The sequence below is a fragment of the Botrytis cinerea genome, chromosome 1 (genome assembly GCF_000143535.2).
Source record: "Botrytis cinerea B05.10 chromosome 1, complete sequence".
Classification (NCBI taxonomy): Eukaryota; Fungi; Ascomycota; class Leotiomycetes; order Helotiales; family Sclerotiniaceae; genus Botrytis; species Botrytis cinerea.
Genome location: NC_037310.1, coordinates 2,041,536 through 2,061,213, shown reverse-complemented (window position 1 = coordinate 2,061,213; position 19,678 = coordinate 2,041,536). Strand labels below are relative to the sequence as shown.

General features: G+C 43.7%; 5 protein-coding genes across 9 annotated transcripts; 3 read left to right on the top strand and 2 right to left on the bottom strand.

The window, feature by feature from the left end:
- The first annotated feature begins 2,509 nt into the window (after positions 1 to 2,509).
- On the top strand, positions 2,510 to 7,837 carry Bmr1. Its single transcript, XM_001561290.2, has 3 exons — positions 2,510 to 3,361; positions 3,491 to 7,229; positions 7,291 to 7,837. Exons 1-3 carry the CDS (start codon positions 2,703 to 2,705, stop codon positions 7,318 to 7,320), a joined length of 4,428 nt encoding a protein of 1,475 aa, XP_001561340.1. The 5' UTR covers positions 2,510 to 2,702; the 3' UTR covers positions 7,321 to 7,837.
- A 426-nt stretch (positions 7,838 to 8,263) lies between these two features.
- BCIN_01g05880 (hypothetical protein) lies at positions 8,264 to 9,744 on the bottom strand. Of its 2 annotated transcripts, XM_024690581.1 has the most exons (3): positions 9,343 to 9,744; positions 8,412 to 9,271; positions 8,264 to 8,331 (listed from the first exon to the last, which is right to left on the bottom strand). In XM_024690581.1, exons 1-3 carry the CDS (start codon positions 9,547 to 9,549, stop codon positions 8,310 to 8,312), a joined length of 1,089 nt encoding a protein of 362 aa, XP_024546350.1. In that variant the 5' UTR covers positions 9,550 to 9,744; the 3' UTR covers positions 8,264 to 8,309. The 2 variants fall into 2 exon arrangements, with proteins under 2 accessions (XP_024546350.1, XP_001561341.1); XM_001561291.2 differs by having other exon boundaries at positions 8,264 to 9,271.
- Positions 9,745 to 10,388: 644 nt separating this feature from the next.
- On the bottom strand, positions 10,389 to 11,792 carry BCIN_01g05870 (hypothetical protein). Its single transcript, XM_001561292.2, has 5 exons — positions 11,697 to 11,792; positions 11,466 to 11,650; positions 11,304 to 11,410; positions 10,642 to 11,231; positions 10,389 to 10,592 (listed from the first exon to the last, which is right to left on the bottom strand). Exons 1-5 carry the CDS (start codon positions 11,738 to 11,740, stop codon positions 10,475 to 10,477), a joined length of 1,044 nt encoding a protein of 347 aa, XP_001561342.1. The 5' UTR covers positions 11,741 to 11,792; the 3' UTR covers positions 10,389 to 10,474.
- Positions 11,793 to 12,940: 1,148 nt separating this feature from the next.
- On the top strand, positions 12,941 to 14,167 carry BCIN_01g05860 (hypothetical protein). Its single transcript, XM_001561293.2, has 3 exons — positions 12,941 to 13,205; positions 13,262 to 13,591; positions 13,659 to 14,167. The coding sequence occupies exons 1-3, from the start codon at positions 13,002 to 13,004 to the stop codon at positions 14,079 to 14,081; spliced, it is 957 nt and encodes a 318-aa protein (XP_001561343.1). The 5' UTR covers positions 12,941 to 13,001; the 3' UTR covers positions 14,082 to 14,167.
- A 1,952-nt stretch (positions 14,168 to 16,119) lies between these two features.
- On the top strand, positions 16,120 to 19,436 carry BCIN_01g05850 (hypothetical protein). Of its 4 annotated transcripts, none has more exons than XM_024690578.1 (6): positions 16,120 to 16,459; positions 16,599 to 16,909; positions 16,964 to 17,733; positions 17,794 to 17,928; positions 17,986 to 18,110; positions 18,212 to 19,436. In XM_024690578.1, exons 2-6 carry the CDS (start codon positions 16,600 to 16,602, stop codon positions 19,293 to 19,295), a joined length of 2,424 nt encoding a protein of 807 aa, XP_024546348.1. In that variant the 5' UTR covers positions 16,120 to 16,459; position 16,599; the 3' UTR covers positions 19,296 to 19,436. The 4 variants fall into 4 exon arrangements, with proteins under 4 accessions (XP_024546348.1, XP_024546347.1, XP_024546349.1 ...); XM_024690579.1 differs by having other exon boundaries at positions 16,519 to 16,909; XM_024690577.1 differs by having other exon boundaries at positions 16,120 to 16,483.
- Positions 19,437 to 19,678: the final 242 nt, after the last annotated feature.

Genomic DNA, 19,678 nt, shown 5'->3' with positions numbered 1-19,678 from the left:
ATCTCAAGAATATCGAGAATTGAGATTATCCCACAACTATTGGAATAGTATCCAAACATCGAGGTTTGCACTTTAACAACGCCCAGAAAGAGATGGAACCTGCAATTGATAATGCCTGGGTGTCCATTTTGGAGATGGAGGATCAGCGTACGTTAATTATCTCATTTGTCAAAATGGTCTCTTTCGTGTAATATTCTGTTGAGAGATGGATGGGGTATTGCAGCTTTAAGATAACTGATGCAAATTGCTCCCACAATCTCGTTTCCTTTTAGATACACAACCCAGCGATTCTGGTTTAGTCATTGTGACAATTGAGACATGTGGATAGACGCAGAAGGAAGTTTTCTTCATCATCTTTTCGTGTCAAGCGTTAAGCGTCAAGTCCAATGTGATGCAGATTTCTAGCAAGTGCAAACTATGAAGTTGTTCACAGCCTAGATTGATAGAAAAGCAAGACTTCCATCGATATCGATGTTGATGTTGGTAATCAATCGAAGTGGTTCAACACATTCGCATGTCGATCAAATGGAATTTTATAAAAATGGTGGGCATTCGCTTGTTCTTCGTTATTTTGAGCCACCGATGCGGCGGAAATGCCTATCTGCAGATACCATATTGCTGATAAAGATAATGTCAATGGCAATCTTGTGGATCCATAAATGATTATTGATTATATCAGCTTCTTCCTTTTTCACTCCGTAGGTCTTGGCACACCAACCGAGAAGCCTCCTTTTCACCCTCTAGCGCACATCGAAAATCCCAGAGACGGGGGGAACGATGGGAGCGATGGGAGCTGGCCTGGCCCTTGCCATGGTATACCATGTGCCGTAAATCTGAGCGATCCGTGAAGCTCGAGCTCTCAGATACGGTGTGATGATGGATTGTTTCCTCTTCTTCTTTCTGTGTTTTGAAAGAGAGGAAAGACACGGTGGACACGAGACTTACCAGAAAAAGCTCACCGTGGTCCCATAGGCAACGAGCTATCTTGGCAATGTGGAAACCGAGCTTCTTCGGCTCCAGTCAATCAGATGGGGATATATTCGGGCGGCTGGCTAATGTGTCCAAGCTTCAGTTGCGGTATGCAATGCTCTGTGCATCAATGTATCTCGCAGACTCCGACTAATGTTACAACCGCTGCCAGTAATCTGTTAAAGTTTTACATGGCAACCAATGCCAACACCGACGCCTGAAGAGTCATCCGGCGGAGCAAAGCTCACGAACTACCCAGTACCCAGCTGGCTAGAGTGGCTCCACGGGAAATCCTCAGTAGGGTGCAGCAGCACCTCTCTATAAGGATATTGGGATGTTTCTCTTGAAAGTCTGAAGCTTAATGTTGAGCAGGACAAGGGGATACCACGCAGAAACGTGAAGAGCCACTAGTAGTTTGACAGAGTTCCCTTAGATGGACGATATTTGACAGATGCCAGGGATATTTCTCAACTCTTCATAGTGATCCGGTAATGTGATAGTGGCTCCATTGCGGACATTCCAACGTGTTCCTATTTCCGAGAAACCAGGCACGTGCAAGGGTGCTCGGCGCCAGCCTCGAGTCATTGCTGTGGATTTGAGGCACGATTCTGACTAATCGCGGAGTTATCGGGCAGAAGGGTCGGGGGGCTAAGCTGTAATGGGCAAGGTTGCATTGCAGAACTGCCGCAAGTAGAGGCAAAAGAAAGTACATGCCGCTTTATGGGGCGTCGGCCTATGTCCACCCGAACCTCTCATCGTTTTGTTCTGGAAGAACCAAAAGTTCCCCAACCGCTCCAGATCGAGATAAAAGTGGCGCTCCTCTGTCTTTCTTCCACGAACACCCGTGATTACCCAGTACGCTAGTAATGATCTTTGCTTCTCAACCGCTCCACATACGGATGCTAACTCGAGGCTAACACCTGTTCACCTATCTAGTACTCACCCCGGCCATTACTCATATCGACTCACCTCCACCCATATCGACTCACCTCCACTCATCCCGATGCAGACAAAGAAAGTCAAATATGTGGGCGTTTGAGGATTACTGATACACCTCTACACCAAGGCACCGAGACGTCGAGACACCAAGACATCAGTATCCAGCGAACTGATCGTTAGTCTAGCCTTACATCAGTGGCTTGACAACATGGGGTGGGGTGCAGTAAGTAATGCAAGTAGGTGAGAACAAGTCGAATCCTTCCCGCCGCCCAGGGAGCGCAATTTCCTACAGAGTTCTTTAATATGTGCGTGCATATACGGTACCCCTTCCCCCCCTTCTTGAGTCTTAACTTACTTTATGTATCCACCAAGGGGGCAAGGCAAGATGAGATTGCAGAAGATCGACAAGGATTTCATCCTTAGCCACGGCGGACGCGCCCTCAATCTTCCATGCAGAGAAATGCTAATCGATACCTTGACAATCTGATTTTAAATCCGAGTGGGTCTCTGTTCTTGTGCTGTCAAGAACTGGAGATATATGAAGAAGGTCCCTGCGAGATCCAGGAAAGGTTTTTTTTTTGAATATCAAATATTAAAACCTGCCATTGTTTTGATATTCCTCCAACAATATTTATATTTATCTCTTAATACTGGTAATTGATTCTTTTTTCTAACTCTCGTCCATACGCGGACATTGCATTCACTGTTTGGCTCAGTGATTCTTGTTTTAATTACATATATTTGTCATATCACACACATTTTGGCCAGCCTGGATATCATTGGCATACACCACCATGGAGAAAGACAGGGAGGAGACGCTATCTCTAGGCACAACCACCAATACTGCTCGCGCATCAACTGACGACTCCGAAACTCAACGAGAAAATGTACGAAACGCCAACCCCAATGGTTTCGTCAGTACCGATCGGGGAATCGACGTTAAAAATGCGGAGTCCGAGTTCGCGCAACTTCAGCGGGAGCTGTCAGGTATTAGTACCAAGAGCAAGGCATTATCGAGAACACGATCGAGGGCCCAAGCTGCCGACGAGAAGGATGTAGAGAAGTCAGCAGAATCCATTGCTGAAACCGAGGGGGAGCAATTCAATTTAGAGAATACACTCCGAGGTAACAGGCAAGCAGAAGCAGATTCGGGCATTCGTCCAAAACATATTGGAGTGGTATGGGATGGACTTACTGTTCGCGGAACAGGAGGTGTGTCAAATTTTGTCAAGACATTCCCAGATGCATTTGTTAGTTTCTTCAATGTCGTTGAAACTGCAATGAACATTTTTGGTGTAGGCAAGAAAGGCAGAGAAGTAAAGATTTTGCAGGACTTCAGGGGTGTAATGAAACCTGGAGAGATGGTTCTTGTGCTTGGAAGACCTGGATCTGGCTGCACAACCTTCCTGAAGGTTATTGCAAATCAAAGATTCGGGTATACTGGTGTTGATGGGTAAGACTAATACTTTTCTGATTCCCCACGCTTGTTCGCATGTTGTAATCCACTGCGACACCCCCATTTTATTTCTATTCCCTTCTCTTGAAAGATAGCAATTAGACGCTTGCTCACAATTTTATACAGTGAAATACTTTATGGCCCTTTCAGTGCCGAGGAATTTTCGAAGAAATACAGGGGAGAAGCAGTCTACAATCAAGAGGACGATGTTCATCACCCAACTCTTACTGTCGGCCAGACCTTAGGTTTCGCTCTTGACACCAAAACTCCAGGAAAGCGCCCACATGGAATGTCAAAGGCCGATTTTAAGGAAAAAGTAATCGACACACTTCTTCGAATGTTCAACATCAGTCACACCCGGAATACCATTGTGGGAAATGCCTTTGTTAGAGGTGTATCTGGAGGAGAGAGAAAGCGTGTGTCCATTGCAGAAATGATGATCACAAGTGGTACCGTGTGCGCTTGGGACAACAGTACAAGAGGACTTGATGCTTCAACCGCCCTCGATTATGCGAAATCTCTTCGTGTTATGACCAACATCTACAAGACTACAACTTTTGTTTCATTGTATCAAGCAAGTGAGAATATCTACAAGCAATTCGACAAAGTCTTGGTTATTGATGATGGAAGAGAAGTCTACTTTGGACCAACATCTGAAGCTAGAGCTTATTTCGAAGGTCTTGGCTTCAAGGAGAAGCCCCGTCAGACTACGCCTGATTACTTAACAGGTTGCACCGATGAGTTCGAGCGCGAGTATGCAACTGGTCGTTCTGCTGCAGACTCTCCAAACAGTCCTGAGACATTGGCCCAAGCTTTCTTGAATTCCAAGTTCTCTACTCACTTGAGCGAGGAAATGGCCGCTTATAAACAGCAAGTTGCCACAGACAAGCAAGCTCATGACGATTTCGAGGTTGCCATAGCTGATAGCAAACGCAAGGGGGCTTCAAAATCTTCTGTCTATGCTGTTCCTTACCACTTGCAGATCTGGGCTTTGATGCAAAGACAATATCTGATCAAGTGGCAAGACAAATTCTCTTTGGTTGTTAGTTGGATCACTAGTATTACTGTCGCTATTGTATTGGGTACCGTGTGGCTGAACTTGCCTAAGACCTCTGCTGGTGCATTCACCAGAGGTGGCTTACTCTTCATTGCATTATTGTTCAATGCTTTCCAAGCATTTTCAGAATTGGCATCTACTATGATGGGCAGACCTATTGTGAACAAGCACAGGTCATACACGTTTCATCGTCCGTCCGCGCTCTGGATTGCTCAGATCATCGTCGATACTGCGTTCGCTGCCGCTCAAATTTTGCTATTCTCCATCATCGTGTACTTCATGTGCGGATTGGTGAGAGATGCTGGTGCATTCTTTACATTCTATCTGATCATTCTCAGTGGTTATTTGGCCATGACACTCTTTTTCAGAACAGTTGGATGTCTTTGCCCTGACTTTGATTACGCGATTAAGTTTGCCGCCACGATCATTACCTTTTTCGTCATCACGTCTGGTTATCTCATTCAATACCAAAGTGAAAAGGTCTGGATTCGATGGATTTACTGGATTAACGCTCTTGGTCTTGGATTTTCCGCTTTGATGGAGAACGAGTTCAGCCGTCTCAACTTAACCTGTTCTGGCGCCTATCTTGTGCCATATGGTCCAGGTTACGACAACCTCGACCACCGAGTTTGTACCCTTGCCGGCAGTGTTGCTGGATCAGACATTGTTGTTGGTGGCGACTACATCACTCAAGGATATGACTACAAGCCTTCTGAACTATGGAGAAACTTTGGTATCATCATTGTTTTGATCGCCGGTTTCTTGTTCACAAACGCAACCCTTGGTGAGTGGGTGTCTTTCGGTGCCGGCGGAAACGCTGCGAAAGTTTATCAGAAGCCAAATAAGGAACGCGAGGAGCTTAACAAAGCATTAGCTGCCAAGCGCGATCAACGTCGTTCCGCAAAGAGTGATGAAGAAGGCTCGGAAATCAACATCAACTCAAAGGCTATCTTGACTTGGGAAGGATTGAATTATGATGTCCCAACTCCAGCTGGAGAATTACGTCTTTTGAACAACATTTACGGTTACGTTCGACCAGGTGAACTGACTGCGCTTATGGGATCCTCAGGTGCCGGAAAAACAACACTCTTGGATGTTTTGGCTTCAAGAAAGAATATTGGTGTCATTTCTGGTGATGTCCTTGTCGATGGTGTTAAGCCAGGCAACGCTTTCCAAAGAGGAACTTCATACGCCGAACAACTTGATGTCCATGAGGGTACTGCAACTGTCCGTGAAGCACTTCGATTTTCTGCTGATCTCCGTCAACCATTCCACGTTCCACAAGCAGAAAAATACGCCTACGTTGAGGAAATTATTAGTCTCCTTGAGATGGAAGATATGGCCGATGCAATTATTGGAGATCCTGAAAATGGTCTTGCTGTCGAACAACGAAAACGTGTCACGATCGGAGTCGAATTAGCCGCTAAGCCTGAATTGTTACTTTTCTTGGATGAACCTACTTCCGGTCTTGATTCTCAAAGTGCTTTCAACATTGTTCGTTTCTTGAAGAAATTGGCGAACGCTGGACAAGCCATTCTTTGTACTATCCATCAACCTAACGCAGCATTATTCGAGAACTTCGATCGATTGCTCCTTCTTAAACGTGGAGGAAGATGTGTTTATTTCGGTGACATTGGAAAAGATGCTCATGTACTCCTTGATTACTTCCACAAACACGGAGCTGTCTGTCCTCCTGATGCCAACCCTGCTGAATGGATGCTGGACGCTGTTGGTGCCGGTCAAACTCCCGGAATCGGAGATCGTGACTGGGCTGATATCTTTGCCGAATCGCCTGAACTTGCCAACATCAAGGATCGTATTTCTCAAATGAAGACGGAACGTCTCGCCGAGGTTGGCGGAACTACTAACGACGACGGGAGAGAATTCGCCACGCCATTGATGCATCAATTGAGAGTCGTTCAAGCGCGTACCAACTTGGCTTTCTGGAGATCCCCCAATTACGGTTTCACTCGTCTTTTCAATCACGTCATTATTGCTATTATCACTGGTCTTGCTTATTTGAATCTCGATGATTCAAAATCTTCATTGCAATATCGTGTATTCGTCATCTTCCAGGTCACCGTTCTCCCCGCGCTCATTCTCGCTCAAGTCGAACCCAAATACGCTTTGTCTCGTATGATTTACTACCGAGAAGCTTCTTCGAAGATGTACAGTCAATTCGCCTTTGCATCATCTTTGGTCGTAGCTGAGATGCCTTACTCCATTCTTTGCGCTGTTGGTTTCTTCCTTCCTCTATACTATATGCCCGGTTTCCAGACATCGTCTAGTCGTGCCGGTTACCAATTCTTCATGATCCTCATCACCGAACTCTTTTCCGTAACCCTGGGTCAAATGGTAGCAGCTCTCACTCCATCCCCTTTCATCTCCGCCCTCGTCAACCCCTTCATTATCATCACCTTTTCTCTCTTCTGCGGTGTCACAATCCCCAAGCCTCAGATTCCTAAGTTCTGGCGTGCATGGCTTTACCAACTCGATCCCTTTACTCGTCTCATCGGTGGAATGGTCGTCACCGAACTCCAAGGTCGTGAAGTAAAATGTACTTCTTCAGAATTAAGTCGTTTCACCGCTCCTGCAGGTCAAACATGTGGGGAGTACATGGACAATTTCTTTTCAAGCGGAGGTATCGGATATATTGTCAACAATGCGACAAGTGCCTGTGAATACTGTGCCTATAAATTTGGAGAACAGTTCTACGAACCACTAGCATTGGAATATGGCAATAGATGGAGAGATCTGGGCATCTTTTTGGCATTTATTGGGAGCAATTTGATTATTCTTTTCTTGGCTGTGAGTTGCCCCCCTTTTCACCCCTCCCCTTTTGAAACAACATTACTGACAATTCGAATAGTCGAGATACTTCAACTTCAATCGTCGTTAAAACATTGCATTGATTTGCATCGCGTAGCATTTTTTTTTTCGGTACCAAAATAATTTGCATATAGTACACACATGTGTGTACTTGGTTGTCATTGATTGCGATTAGATACCAAACCTCATTCGTTTCTTGCATAAAATTTGGGGTATATTTATAGCGGCTTATAGATTAGTGGAGGAATCCTTTTTATCTAGAGGATGGATGGTTTATTTACACTTGGACGAGATGAGAAGAGAGAAGAGAGAAGAAAGATTTTTCATGGTTATGTTGATGAGGAATCGGATTTTTAATGTATGATTTGGATGTAGATGAATAGATATGAGATGGGATTTTGAAAATTCTTTATGAGTAACTAGGTAGTTAACTTTAATGTCCCTCTGAAGATGAGGTATTAGTTGGGGGGTTTCTAGATGTGTATGTATGTATGCACATCTGGATGTCTGGATGGAATGACGTGGAAATTATTATATCTATCACTTATTAGAATTTAGATGAGATTCTGTGCATAATCAATCGACTATGAGAGTGACATGTGATGCCTGAGAAGAAAAGGTCTTGAACTTGTGAATTTTGATTTGTGGGTAAGTAGATGGATAGGTAGAGGTTTGAGGGTGAGGTTGGAGTTGTATGATGAGTGTATATTATGTATGAATGAAGAGGAGATAGGTATAAAATGACTGTGAGATAGTGTGAGACGGTAGTATTGTTGGTATCACCATGGGGATGGTGAAGTCAATATAGTACTATGGTTTACACTGTTGTAATATTGTTTAGGGTTCTAAAAGCTAGGACTACGAAACGTATTGCTGTAGTGCCGAAAGGCGCTAGCGCAAGCGCTAGCACGGTCACATGATCCCTATCCCGACACTTATAGTTATTGAAATTTCAAGTTGTATCATAATTCGAAGCGTGTGATGTTCGAGGTTATCGGAAACGAAGAGGGTGGTGGGGAAGTGGGTAATTGATTTATCAGAAGCATAGGAGTCTCAGCGCTAGATCTGGATATCACAGCAGCTAATTGTATTTTATTAGAGCTGAAGACTAATATACATTTGGTTGCTAAATTGATGCATCCTTTGACATGTTTGGCTTACTTCTGTTTGATAAGCTCTGGGATTTCCTCCTTCTCTACGCTTTCAAGAATTGGAAGTCGACCTGGCGCTGGGCACCAACCGAGTCCGCGAAGCCTGTCTGCACTAGAGCGAGCATCACTACCAAATGCACCCCACAATATTGCAGCAGCATTAGCCTTGGTTTCCACATCAGCGTCCACCAGCCCAGGCGGGAAAAAATCAGCAAAAGCATTGATAAGGAGATCTTGATCGTGGTCAGAGGCTTTAATAACCTTTCCATCTGATTTGCCGTAAGACTGCAGAGCCGTCGAAACGCACTGGGACAAAGAGAAGAGATCAAATTGCTCTGTTTCAGCAAACCAATAAGGCCCTCCAATGCTACCAGGCTCTGTCTTTTCTAGTTCTTCAAGAATGCGCAAATATGCATTCGCAAGATCGCAGACGTGCACCGCATCACATTGGTTGCTCCCCTCTCCAACACTGATGCCCGTGCCTTGTTTGATGGTAGCTCGGTAAAGTGCTGGCACTGAGATAGAAAATTTGTTAAATGGCCCAGTACCTAATCCGTAGATAATCGGCGGAAGAAGAATAGCAACACTTGCGTTGTTCTCCCGCTCCGAATGCGCGTTTGCTAGCTCATCCCGGATGAAAAGATCGACGTTTCGATGGGGTGCCGAGTCCGACACACGCTGGTCAATTCCTTCTGGGTCAAGGTCGGTGAACAAGTCACATTTTGAGATGCGAGCATCCTTCGAAATCACGCCGGCGCCAGAGGTGTGTATGTAGATGATTTTTGAAGATTTATTGGAACGTTCTTTAATCCCTTTTATAACTGCGCGGACGGAAGGAAGATCGTCAGCCGTGGCAGCATGGACAATGATCTGGGGATATTATTAGTAACGTGAGTTCAATATTCAACACCTTTTGGTATCTGGGTCCAATAGCGACTTACATCAGCTTTGCTTGCAGCTTCCGCGATAATTTCTCCATCTTCCAACCGGCCTTTGAGTGGTTGAACTCCAAGAGCTTTTAGCTGAGCGGCGTTGTCGTCGGATCGGACGAGGGCTGTGATGGAAAGGTCTGGGCGCTTTGGCAGGAGCTCACTGAGGAGCGTTCCACCAATAAAACCCGTACCGAGGAGGAAAAGCTGCTTGGTCATGATTCACAAGATGTTGGGAGTGATAGAAAGTTGGAGCCTCTTTAAGGCAAGCAACAGCTATATATATACTTCTTGAGTTTTAATCAAAGCTAACAAACTTACTATATGATGTCAATTGAGGAGTAACAAATTGCTAGGGCCCCGCAAGACCGCCGATCTGGTGAAGATTCTTTGTACCGAGCGAGTAGATTTACCTATACTAGAAGGTATTAGATCGCATTGTAGTACCGACGAGCCGGCGAAGTTTCTTTGTACCGAGCGAGTAGATTTACACTCGGAGGTGCTAGGTTGTCTTACAATACCGCCGAGCCGGTGGAAACAAATGGTACAACGTTGAACACAAAGTCAAACCTGTATAATGTTAGAATCTTCTCCAATGACTGACGATCACCAGTGGATGCACGGATTCACGGGACATCTTGTAAGTAAAGTACAATTCTACATCAAAAAAGACAATTCACATGATTTATTCAAAATTCAAACTTTCAATAAATTTCTCTGGGACTATAATATATAGTTGCTACGCATAAGAATTTTGATTCATGTGAGAAGTCAATCGAAAAGATAAAGATTGAAGCTTTTATAGTTGAATATATAATTTCTTGTAACTATACGAATCACATGATTCATTCCTCCACATATAGAGGGAAGAATCATATCTTTTTATAGAGTATCTCAATTCATATTGTTCATTTTGTGTAGACTTTTATAATCTTTACCCAATGATTCGGATTCAACCTCCCCCCCCCCCCCCCCCCCCCAAGTGAGACAAACAATTTCTTATCCAAAAGTGAGTTGTATAGAACAATCTGATTGAAAACACATATAAAAAACATGTGTGCTTTTATTTTCTATCGGAAAACTTCTCCTGTACAAAACTAAGATAATAGAACACTACTATGACAAGTTATGAATATATAACTATCTAATTCTTTACCTCAAAGATCAATTTTGCTTCCTGTAGAAAATGATTCTTGAAGTCTTGCTCCGTCTTCATCGGCTTCCATCCCAACTCTCTCGCGAGATCTGCTTTCGTCCTTGAACTGCAACTCGTTAGCAAGATCTATGAATACTTGGTTGGTAAGCACTTACTTTGAAGAAAATGCCAGCTCAGTAAGTAGCAGATCACCCTCAAAAAGTTGACTAGCGGCATCTTCAAGCGGGACCTGCTTAACATCGACAGTCTTGATAGCCCCAAGTGTGTACAACGCATCTGCAATTGCTTGACTAGCATCAATCCAAGAGAATGTACCAGTCTCAGCGAACAAGATTTGCTCTCCCATCGGTACTTTCTCCCCGTCTAGAATCTTTTGGAGTAGGATAATATATAGCTTAGCAAGATCATCGATATGTACGTAGCTCCAAACTCCTTTACCGTCACCAATGACCAAAGCTTGACCAGCTTTTAATGAAGCGCGAATCAACATCGGAAATTGGATGGATAGCGTGTTGAACTTCCCTGAACCGACACCATAGATCGTTGGGGGCATCATGAGGTGTGTTTGGACACCAAGTTTGAGGCCAGTTTCGATGACTCCTATGTCGGTGGTTCTTGCGGGATACACTTGCTTGGTCTGGCGGAATTTCTCATAGGCGAAGATATCCTCCTTGTCAGAGAATATGCGGTCTTCGAGGTACTTGCCAGAGGTAGGCTGGTCACTAAGACTGGATGCTCCGGTTGTCTGCAAAGCAAGAGTTGAACTCAGTGTCTGCAGATATAAGAGTCGAACTCAATGTTTGTATTAATAACTTACGTGGATGTAGTGGACTTCCTTTCCACTTTGCTTCTTTCTATCTCCCAGTCCAGCCACAAGAGCTTTGGCGGCCGCTGTATCATAACCAGAGGCCGAATAAATGATAACTGATGGCATCAGTCCAAGAGTTTCCTCGGGCTTTCATACATATAGCAGACTTACTGTCGTGCCCGCTGGCAATTTTTCGAAGGAATTCAGTCTCCTCGAGACTGTTGAAGAGAATTGGTTTGACGCCCATCTTCTCAAACACGGGAACCTTTTCCTCTCCCCTGATTAGGACCGAAATCGAGTGCTTGGCAAGCACATTAGGTATGGATAGCAGGGTCTGAGTCAGAATAGACCCTCCACTGAGAATTATTAACAAAAGGATTTCGTTGTGGTTAGAAGACTTACACGTATCCAGTGGCACCGATGAGAAGAATCTTGTAGGAAGACATAGCTTTCCGATTGTAGGTAAATAATAAAAGAAAAAAGTATGAGGAATGATTCTATAAGAAATAAACTTGCGTTGGTTTAGAGTCGATAGCAAAATGCTCGAGGAGATTGAGAGGATAATAGCCAGCTTTAAATAATCAGACTTGAAGCATATCTCTTGAACAGCAGTTGTTATCCACTTATTATGTCTTTGGTCAAGTAGATATATGAGAGACGAATATAAGAGATACGTAGAACGAAGCTCAAGAAGAGGGGATAAGACACAAATTCCTTAGCCTGAGATTGAAGGTCAATAACCAACCTCAACTCGATTTCAAATCATCAGGAGTTAGTATTGGAAATTCGATTTACAATGTTATCGCCGAGTTACGATTTGAAATCAGAAATCGAATTAGAGATAACTTAACTGCCCAAGACCGAATTGGACCGTCCTTGTGTACAACTCAATACTGCTTTGACCAATCAATTTGGTGAATTAGATGAGTTGTGAATATTACAGATTGAATACTTATTAAACTCTATCAGAAGTGTCAACTGTGTGCTTTACAACGGAGGCACAACTCCAAAAGCAAGACATTTCATCAAATGAAATTGAAGATATTGGGTATAGAAGATGTCGAGGGTGTCTAAACTCCCCACTATAATGAATAGTAATCAAGATGAAGAGGCAATTAACCGATATCCCTATCACATGCACGTCCCTATTATGTACACGCTTTTTTTTTATTTTAAAAGATACTATTAAATTAATTATAATACATATGAAGGCTTTTCTTGTATGATATCTATTATCTTCTACTCTTTTATACTATAATTTATATTGTATATTTAGATTTAATATTTAGTATTCTCATTGAATTTCACTTTTTATTAATTTATAATATTAAATCTTTATAACATATAGTGCATCTACTACTTAGAGTAAATTCGTAGAACCTTAATTCTGTCTACCCGCCCTATAATACTCGGTAGTTTCGGCGGACGTAATCAAGTGCCGAGTCCTGAACAGATTAGGGTTAGCGCACACTACTATTAATGATAAGATCTCAAAGTTATAGATTTACCTATATTGTTGAAGCTGGTTGTTTAATAATCAATATGGCTTGATGTAATCCACCATATTGAACACATAACGACTCATGGAATATAAAATGCGCGTGTTCGCTATCATTGTCTAGCATTCCATTCACATTGATCTCATTGATTCTTATATTAAAGTATTATATTTTCCCCTTCAATAACCTTTATTCCCTATATCTCAACATGTCCAAGATTCTCACTGTTATCGGTGCTACTGGGGCGCAAGGTGGCTCTGTGGTTGCTTCCGCCTTGAAGTCAGGCTACTACAAAGTCCGCGGTGTTACTCGCAATGTTGAGAGTGCCGCGGCCAAGGCTCTCACTGCGAAGGGCGTGGAGATGGTGACTGCGGACACTAATGATGTAGCAAGCCTTGTCAAAGCATTTGAGGTAAGTAGTTTTATAGCCCAATGGGGACGAATAGCTAATAACACCAATTGAAATAGGGTTCTTATGCCATCTTCGTTGTCACCGACTTCCAAACCCCCTTCGCTACCAAAGACATCGAGGAGACCATTACTATTGAGTCTACTCAAGGTATCAACTGCGCAAATGCTGCTTCCAAAATCACCACTCTTGAGCACTACATCTGGAGTACACTTCCTAACACCCAGAAAATCTCCAATGGAAAGTTCTCTGTGCCTCACTTTGAAAGCAAGCTCATGGTCGATAAGTACATTCGTCAGAACAAGGCATTGCTGGCTAAGACGACTTTTCTTTACATCAGCTTCTATGCTACAAATTTTCTTATGCCTATGATCACACCTACCCTACTTGTGAGTCGAGTGTTCTCATTCCATTATCAACTGATATATAATTTGGCTAATGTTCTATTTGACGTAGAAAACCACTGGCAAGCACGTTCAGCTGTTGCCTATCCCGGAAGACACTCCAATCACTACCCTTGGTGCGACAACGATCAATACTGGAATCTACGTCCTTGCCATTCTTCAACAGCCTCAGCTTACCCTACCTGGCAGAACTGTCCTCGCTGAGACCGAAACACTCACTGCAAGAGATATCTTGAATCTCTGGTCTGAGGTCTCTGGTCTTCCTGCCGAATATGTATCGATCTCCCTGGATCACTATGATGCCTTGTGGCCCAAATGGGGCCGTGAGATTGGACTCATGCTGCAGTTCTGGGATTGCGCTCGAGAGAAAAGCTGGATTGCAGAGGATACAGTTATTAAGAAGGAGGACTTGGGTCTTACCGATTTGGTTGGTATAAAGGAAGTCTTTGCTGGAATTGACTGGACTACTGTTTAAATTCCACATTTGTTAGAACATTGAACTGTACCGATTAGCAATACGCGTTACTGTTCTAAAGAGCCATCTGACTTAATAAAGAATCAAAACCTATCAACTTCTGTATAGTACATGTTAGTGAAGAAGGAGTAACGAGTTGAGTTGGAGGTGAAGGCGTCCATGCGGAAGGAAGAAAGAAAGAAATATAAAAAGAGATAATATGTGATGATGTACAATAGCAATAGTCGTTGGCGACAATAGACCTATCTCCGGTTGAATTTGTATGTGGTAATACTTTAGATGAATCGGAGGCTTGAGACTACGATGAATGCTAGCTTCTAAAGAATCGGTTAACAAGGTAAGGTACATTTGTTGCAGAGTGCCCTGCAACATTGACATTGCACAATGAGCTAGCTCATTATATATTGAACTAGTTTATTGAGCAATGGATTATATTATATACATAAACGGAGTATCTTCGAATTCGTTACTTTTTGATTGTAATACCACCATTTTCCTATGATAAATCTTCCAAATCTGATCGTGTGCGAACGGGCCCTCAGCTTACCTGTTATCACATATGATTTACACGAATTGGTTGATTTTATAATGATATGCCTTCGAGAGCCGAATAAACAAGGTTCATTTCAACCTTAGAATCTAAAATTATAGAATTATAGTTTTCGGGGGGGCTGCTTATATATATGATCTCGTATACTAACGGAGCGCCTTCGGTCGTGTTCCTCTTCGATCTTATCACCACCATTTTCCTATAGTAAATCACCTAAATCCGATCGTGTGCGAACGGATCATCAGGTTATCCGTTCTTCCACGTGATTTATCTGAATGTAAGTGGCTTCGTAACACTAACCCCCCTCGGAAAAGCTCGCCCTCGAGCTTCTTTATTTATACTACCTCAGCTGGAAGGCTAATTCTGCTGATTCTGCATCGATCTGTCACTTCAGATTCAGTAAAATAAGCCGTGGTGGTTGATTTGATCAATTTACTAGAAATTGAACAAATTGACCAAATTAATCCGCCAAATTGACCAAATCCACCAAATCGATGAAGTTGGCTATCTGGCCTGCCGGGGCCGATGTAATTGCCTATGTTCAATTGGTTCAAAATAGTTAGAATATGCCGAGCCGGCCTGGGGAAAGATTCTTTTAGATTTTACTCTTTACTCGATGAATTCAGAGTGACTGTGTGGCTAGAAACGTTTCTTTATCTCTTTGTTTCATAGGTGAGTTATCGTCTACCTGAAATCAGAGACAATATAGGTGATAGAATTGATTCAATATTAAATTAAGAAGCCATTTTGAATAATTTTGGAAAGAAAATATATATATATCTAGTAAATAGAAGGCAATTGAATAAATTGAATTTGAAATTCTATGTGAAATTAATGAAATTGTAGTATAGTAGGGGGAGTAGTGGGTGTTGAAAGAGTTGTTATGATATGAGCTAGTGTGAGAGCGAAAACATGTGACTTTCAGGTCACGTGATATCAGCACCTAGTATTTATACCTTCTCTTTTGTAGACCCAAGAACAATATCGAATTTTCCACCTTTCAAGTTGACTCCCGAAGTTTGAGTGCATTGCTCCAATTTGTCCCCCTCACCTCGTTGCCGCGATGTAGTGATTCACCCCATTTACTATATATAGCCACTTGCTCTAGTACTGGTATATGCGAAGGCTTTTCTTGTGTGACCATTACCACCTTCTACTCTTTCACACTATATATCTATAGCTAAAATCTATTATAGAATATAGCTTATGTTGATTAGAATCTAAATAGTATAAGAGTAATTTATTAGACTTTTAGTAACATGAGAATATCTTACTGTATAATAAAAGTTATTACAATTTCAAGTTAATAATAAGTTAAAAATGTTCGAGTTCCCTATACGTTATATTATATTATTAAAATTCTTTGTTATCGGAATAATGATAGGCCCGATGCCGACCCCATATCAATGCTCGTAACACAATCAAACTCTAGACGAAAAAAATATTATTATTTTCAAAATTCTCTTTTTAAATCAACAATCAATATTTTGTATTTTGAATTAAATCAGATTTGCTGTGTCATTTTTTTCGTCCAGAGTGTGACAATACACATGTGGCGCCGCTAGCCGGCGGTCTAGGGGATAATCTTTCCTGCCGATGTAAAGCCGAAACTTTACAAGCCGGCATAATGGCGCAGCCTCGCACTCCACAAAAGCATGCCCCAAATGGCCCCATAAGACCTCTGTACTGAACCTTATAAAGATATCCTCTTCGCCCTGCTGGGGACTTGGGACTAAGTTTTATCTCTCCTGGCATAGGCTTGAACTTATTACCAACTATAGAGGTATATCAGTAATTGACAAACGCAGACACTGCAAGGTGGGCACGAGTATGTCCCTCCGAAGAAGTATCCGTGAGCAGAGCCTCCGATGACACGTGGAACTCCAGGAACGCCATATGCTATTGATCTTGGCCTCACGTGCACTCATCAGAACGGGAGAAGCTCACACATGACTAATTAATAGTAGGATGCCACGGCGACCATATCTGGAGCAGGACCGCTCGGCTCCAAAGCGTCGGCGCCTCCCTCCCCGGGCTTCGCAAGCCTGCCATGCCTGTGCTTCATCGAAGACTAGATGTGACAATTATTTGACATGTGCGCGCTGTCGTAGAAGGAGCATTCCCTGTCTTCGAGATGCACATCTTCCGGACGAAGAAGATGAAACCCGGGATCCGGCCACAGGCCAACGAGCTGCTGTCAGCGACAAGATAGATGCTAGCCTGCCAGGAACTTTCCAGGGCAGTTTTGATGGAGTCTTTTCGAACCAAAACAGCACTGGTAATTGTCAAGCACAGCCGCCCAAGTTATCCGGCTGACCGCCCCAATTAATAGCTGCCTCGAATCGCGCCCTGGATTTCCATGCTCCGCATCCCCCTACTCAAAATACAACAGACGGGCTTCCAGGACCTCCTTTGGTGCCAGCAACTTGGGGTCTTGATGCATCTTTTGACCTGCTTAACCAGGATGGGCCGGACGGCAGGCTGGAATGGGGTGACTGGGGTCTCAATGATCATGAAATAGACTTTTTCTCGCGCATGGAGCTTCCATTACTGACTGGGGCTGCACAAGCCCCCCGGTACATCCCCACCGCACTCGCCTCCTCCGAGCCTTCAGTTGATGGCGATGAGAGAACATACAGCCTACAACAAGCTATTAGTCAATCCATTGGACAATGGACTCCAAAATCCGGTCATTATCGAGCGCATGCGGAGAAAGACATGGTATCAAAAGACCTTCTCAGTCTCAAAATAGATTTTTCGGGGCCATGGGATCCTTCCATATCGGGTGAACCACTGGTACCTCGCACACGTGACAAACTCATCGCTTTGGTGGTGGGATCGTGTGAGCGCAGCAACATAGGCGCAGTAGTATCAGCATTCCCAACTGTTGATGCTTTGGAATGCCTAATCAATATAGCCCTGACCCAACAAAAAGGTGATCTCGACGGTTACATCCATGTTCCTACATTTTCGAAATCCGAGAGCCGCGTTGAAACCATCGCAGCTATGGTAATCACTGGTACTTCTAGATCATCACACAAGGCGGTCCAGAAGTTTGGCTATGGACTAGGGGAAATACTCAGTTACTACTTGTACAGTCGGGTGTGTGATCGTAGCTTATATAATTATTGATACACACAACTAACTATCTTCATTGTTCAGGCGGAGCGAGAATATTCCCTCACCAGAGATCTACAATACCTCCAGGCGTTCTGCCTAAGTTTATCTGACGGATTATGGAGCGGATTTAATAACAAAATGGAGCTGGCCAAAAGTGTCTCAGGAGTATTGATAAACGTTAGCCGAGCCCGGGTCAAGAACGAGTCATGCAAGTTACTGACAGAAAATGCATAGATGTTGAGGGTGGGGGGGCGCTTTCGCCGTAACGCTTATTCATCTATAGCTCCAATTTCTACTGATGTTGGCGATATTTTGGACAAAAAGTGGCGTGCTTGGGTTGAGCAAGAGTCATTTAAAAGGTAAGTGATTACATACACATCGCCACATAATTCTAGCATGGTCGAGTTGCCAGTGAATTGAGGTTTTTTTGGGACCATTCATGCTGACCTTAGCTGGAAAGATTGGTCTACCATATACACATCCACTGTGTGCAGGAATCATTCATGGCCTCCACAGCAGGCTCGCAGCTGTCTCCGTCTGAGCTCACTCTACCACTTCCTGAATCACGCGAGCTGTGGCTTGCACCATCTGCCATACATTGGAAACAAGCTTTCGTGCAATTGCAGGTAAGCGCTCAGGGCAAAGTGCCATCTATAATAGAATGTATCGCAAATCCCAGCACAACACGTCTATTTCCCCAGACGTGTGACCGTGGATTTGCAAGCCAGGTTCAGGTCTATGCAATAGCATCATTGGTTCGCGCTTTCAAACATACTCAAGCTTTATTTGCAACCAATGACCCCGATCTCAATAGATCAGCATTAATTGCAGACGAAAGCCAAGAGAGGAGGCTGGAACAGGTTATCCAAGCTCTTGGCGTGGGCTACAACACAGGCGGCTCTGAAGAGATTGCGGCGTGGAACCTACTCCGCGAACTGACTAGCATGCACCTTTATATCTCTTTTAATCAATTGGAACTCTTTGCTGGGCAAGAAGGGCCTGATGAAGCACAAGCAGTATACCCAACTCTTCACACATGGTTCCAAAGCGAGTCATCTCGGCACGCTGTCTGGCATGCAGGCCAAGTTTTTCGTCACATGAGAGCTATTCCCGTTGGTGCGCTGCACATATTCCATGCTCTAGCCTGCTACCATGCGAGCTTGTGCCTCTGTATTTACGGAATCATTTCCAAACGCAGTACCAGCCAGGCGAAATCGTCAGCACCTACATCTACGGAGACGTCAGTACTTCTCGTGGACGGAGAAGAAACTCTTTCAACCCGACGCTGGATTCAGCTGGGTTCTGGAACACCTGTAATTTCTACGAGCCCGACGAGTTCAGATATGTCAGCACAGTCGGAAGAGACGACAGCACTTAGCTCGGCGACCATAATAATGAATGCTGCAATTGAAGTTATTCGCAAGAAGTTCCGGGAGCTTTTGGACATCGAGCCACGGCTTGTGGGCAATATTTGCCGCTTAATGCAGTCCATCGGAAATATGGACCAAACCGGATCATTTGGCTCGAGAGACGCTTCCCAGTAATGAGAATAGGTTTCTTCATACCTAAAGGGCAAGGAGAGATAGATTGTAGTCATCTAAACCACAGCCTAGTAACTACATCCGGATGCTGGGGATATCAAGGCTAGAGTCACGGATCAAGTTAATACACTTGAATGTACATTATCGAAATAGGCATTCCATAACCTCATTCTATGCTGGCATGAAACGGCTATCTCAAGCTTCCATTTATGCCTCCCTACTACCACATCACACGGCGCTACATACCACCCTTCACTAGAAGCCAACTAATGCCTGCAACAGTATCCTTCGTCCGCTTTTCTACAGCCTCTGTTAACTGTGGGAAGAACTCCCAGAAATGATGGGGCAATCCAGAGTACAAATTAACCCGTGTCGCAATGTGATGT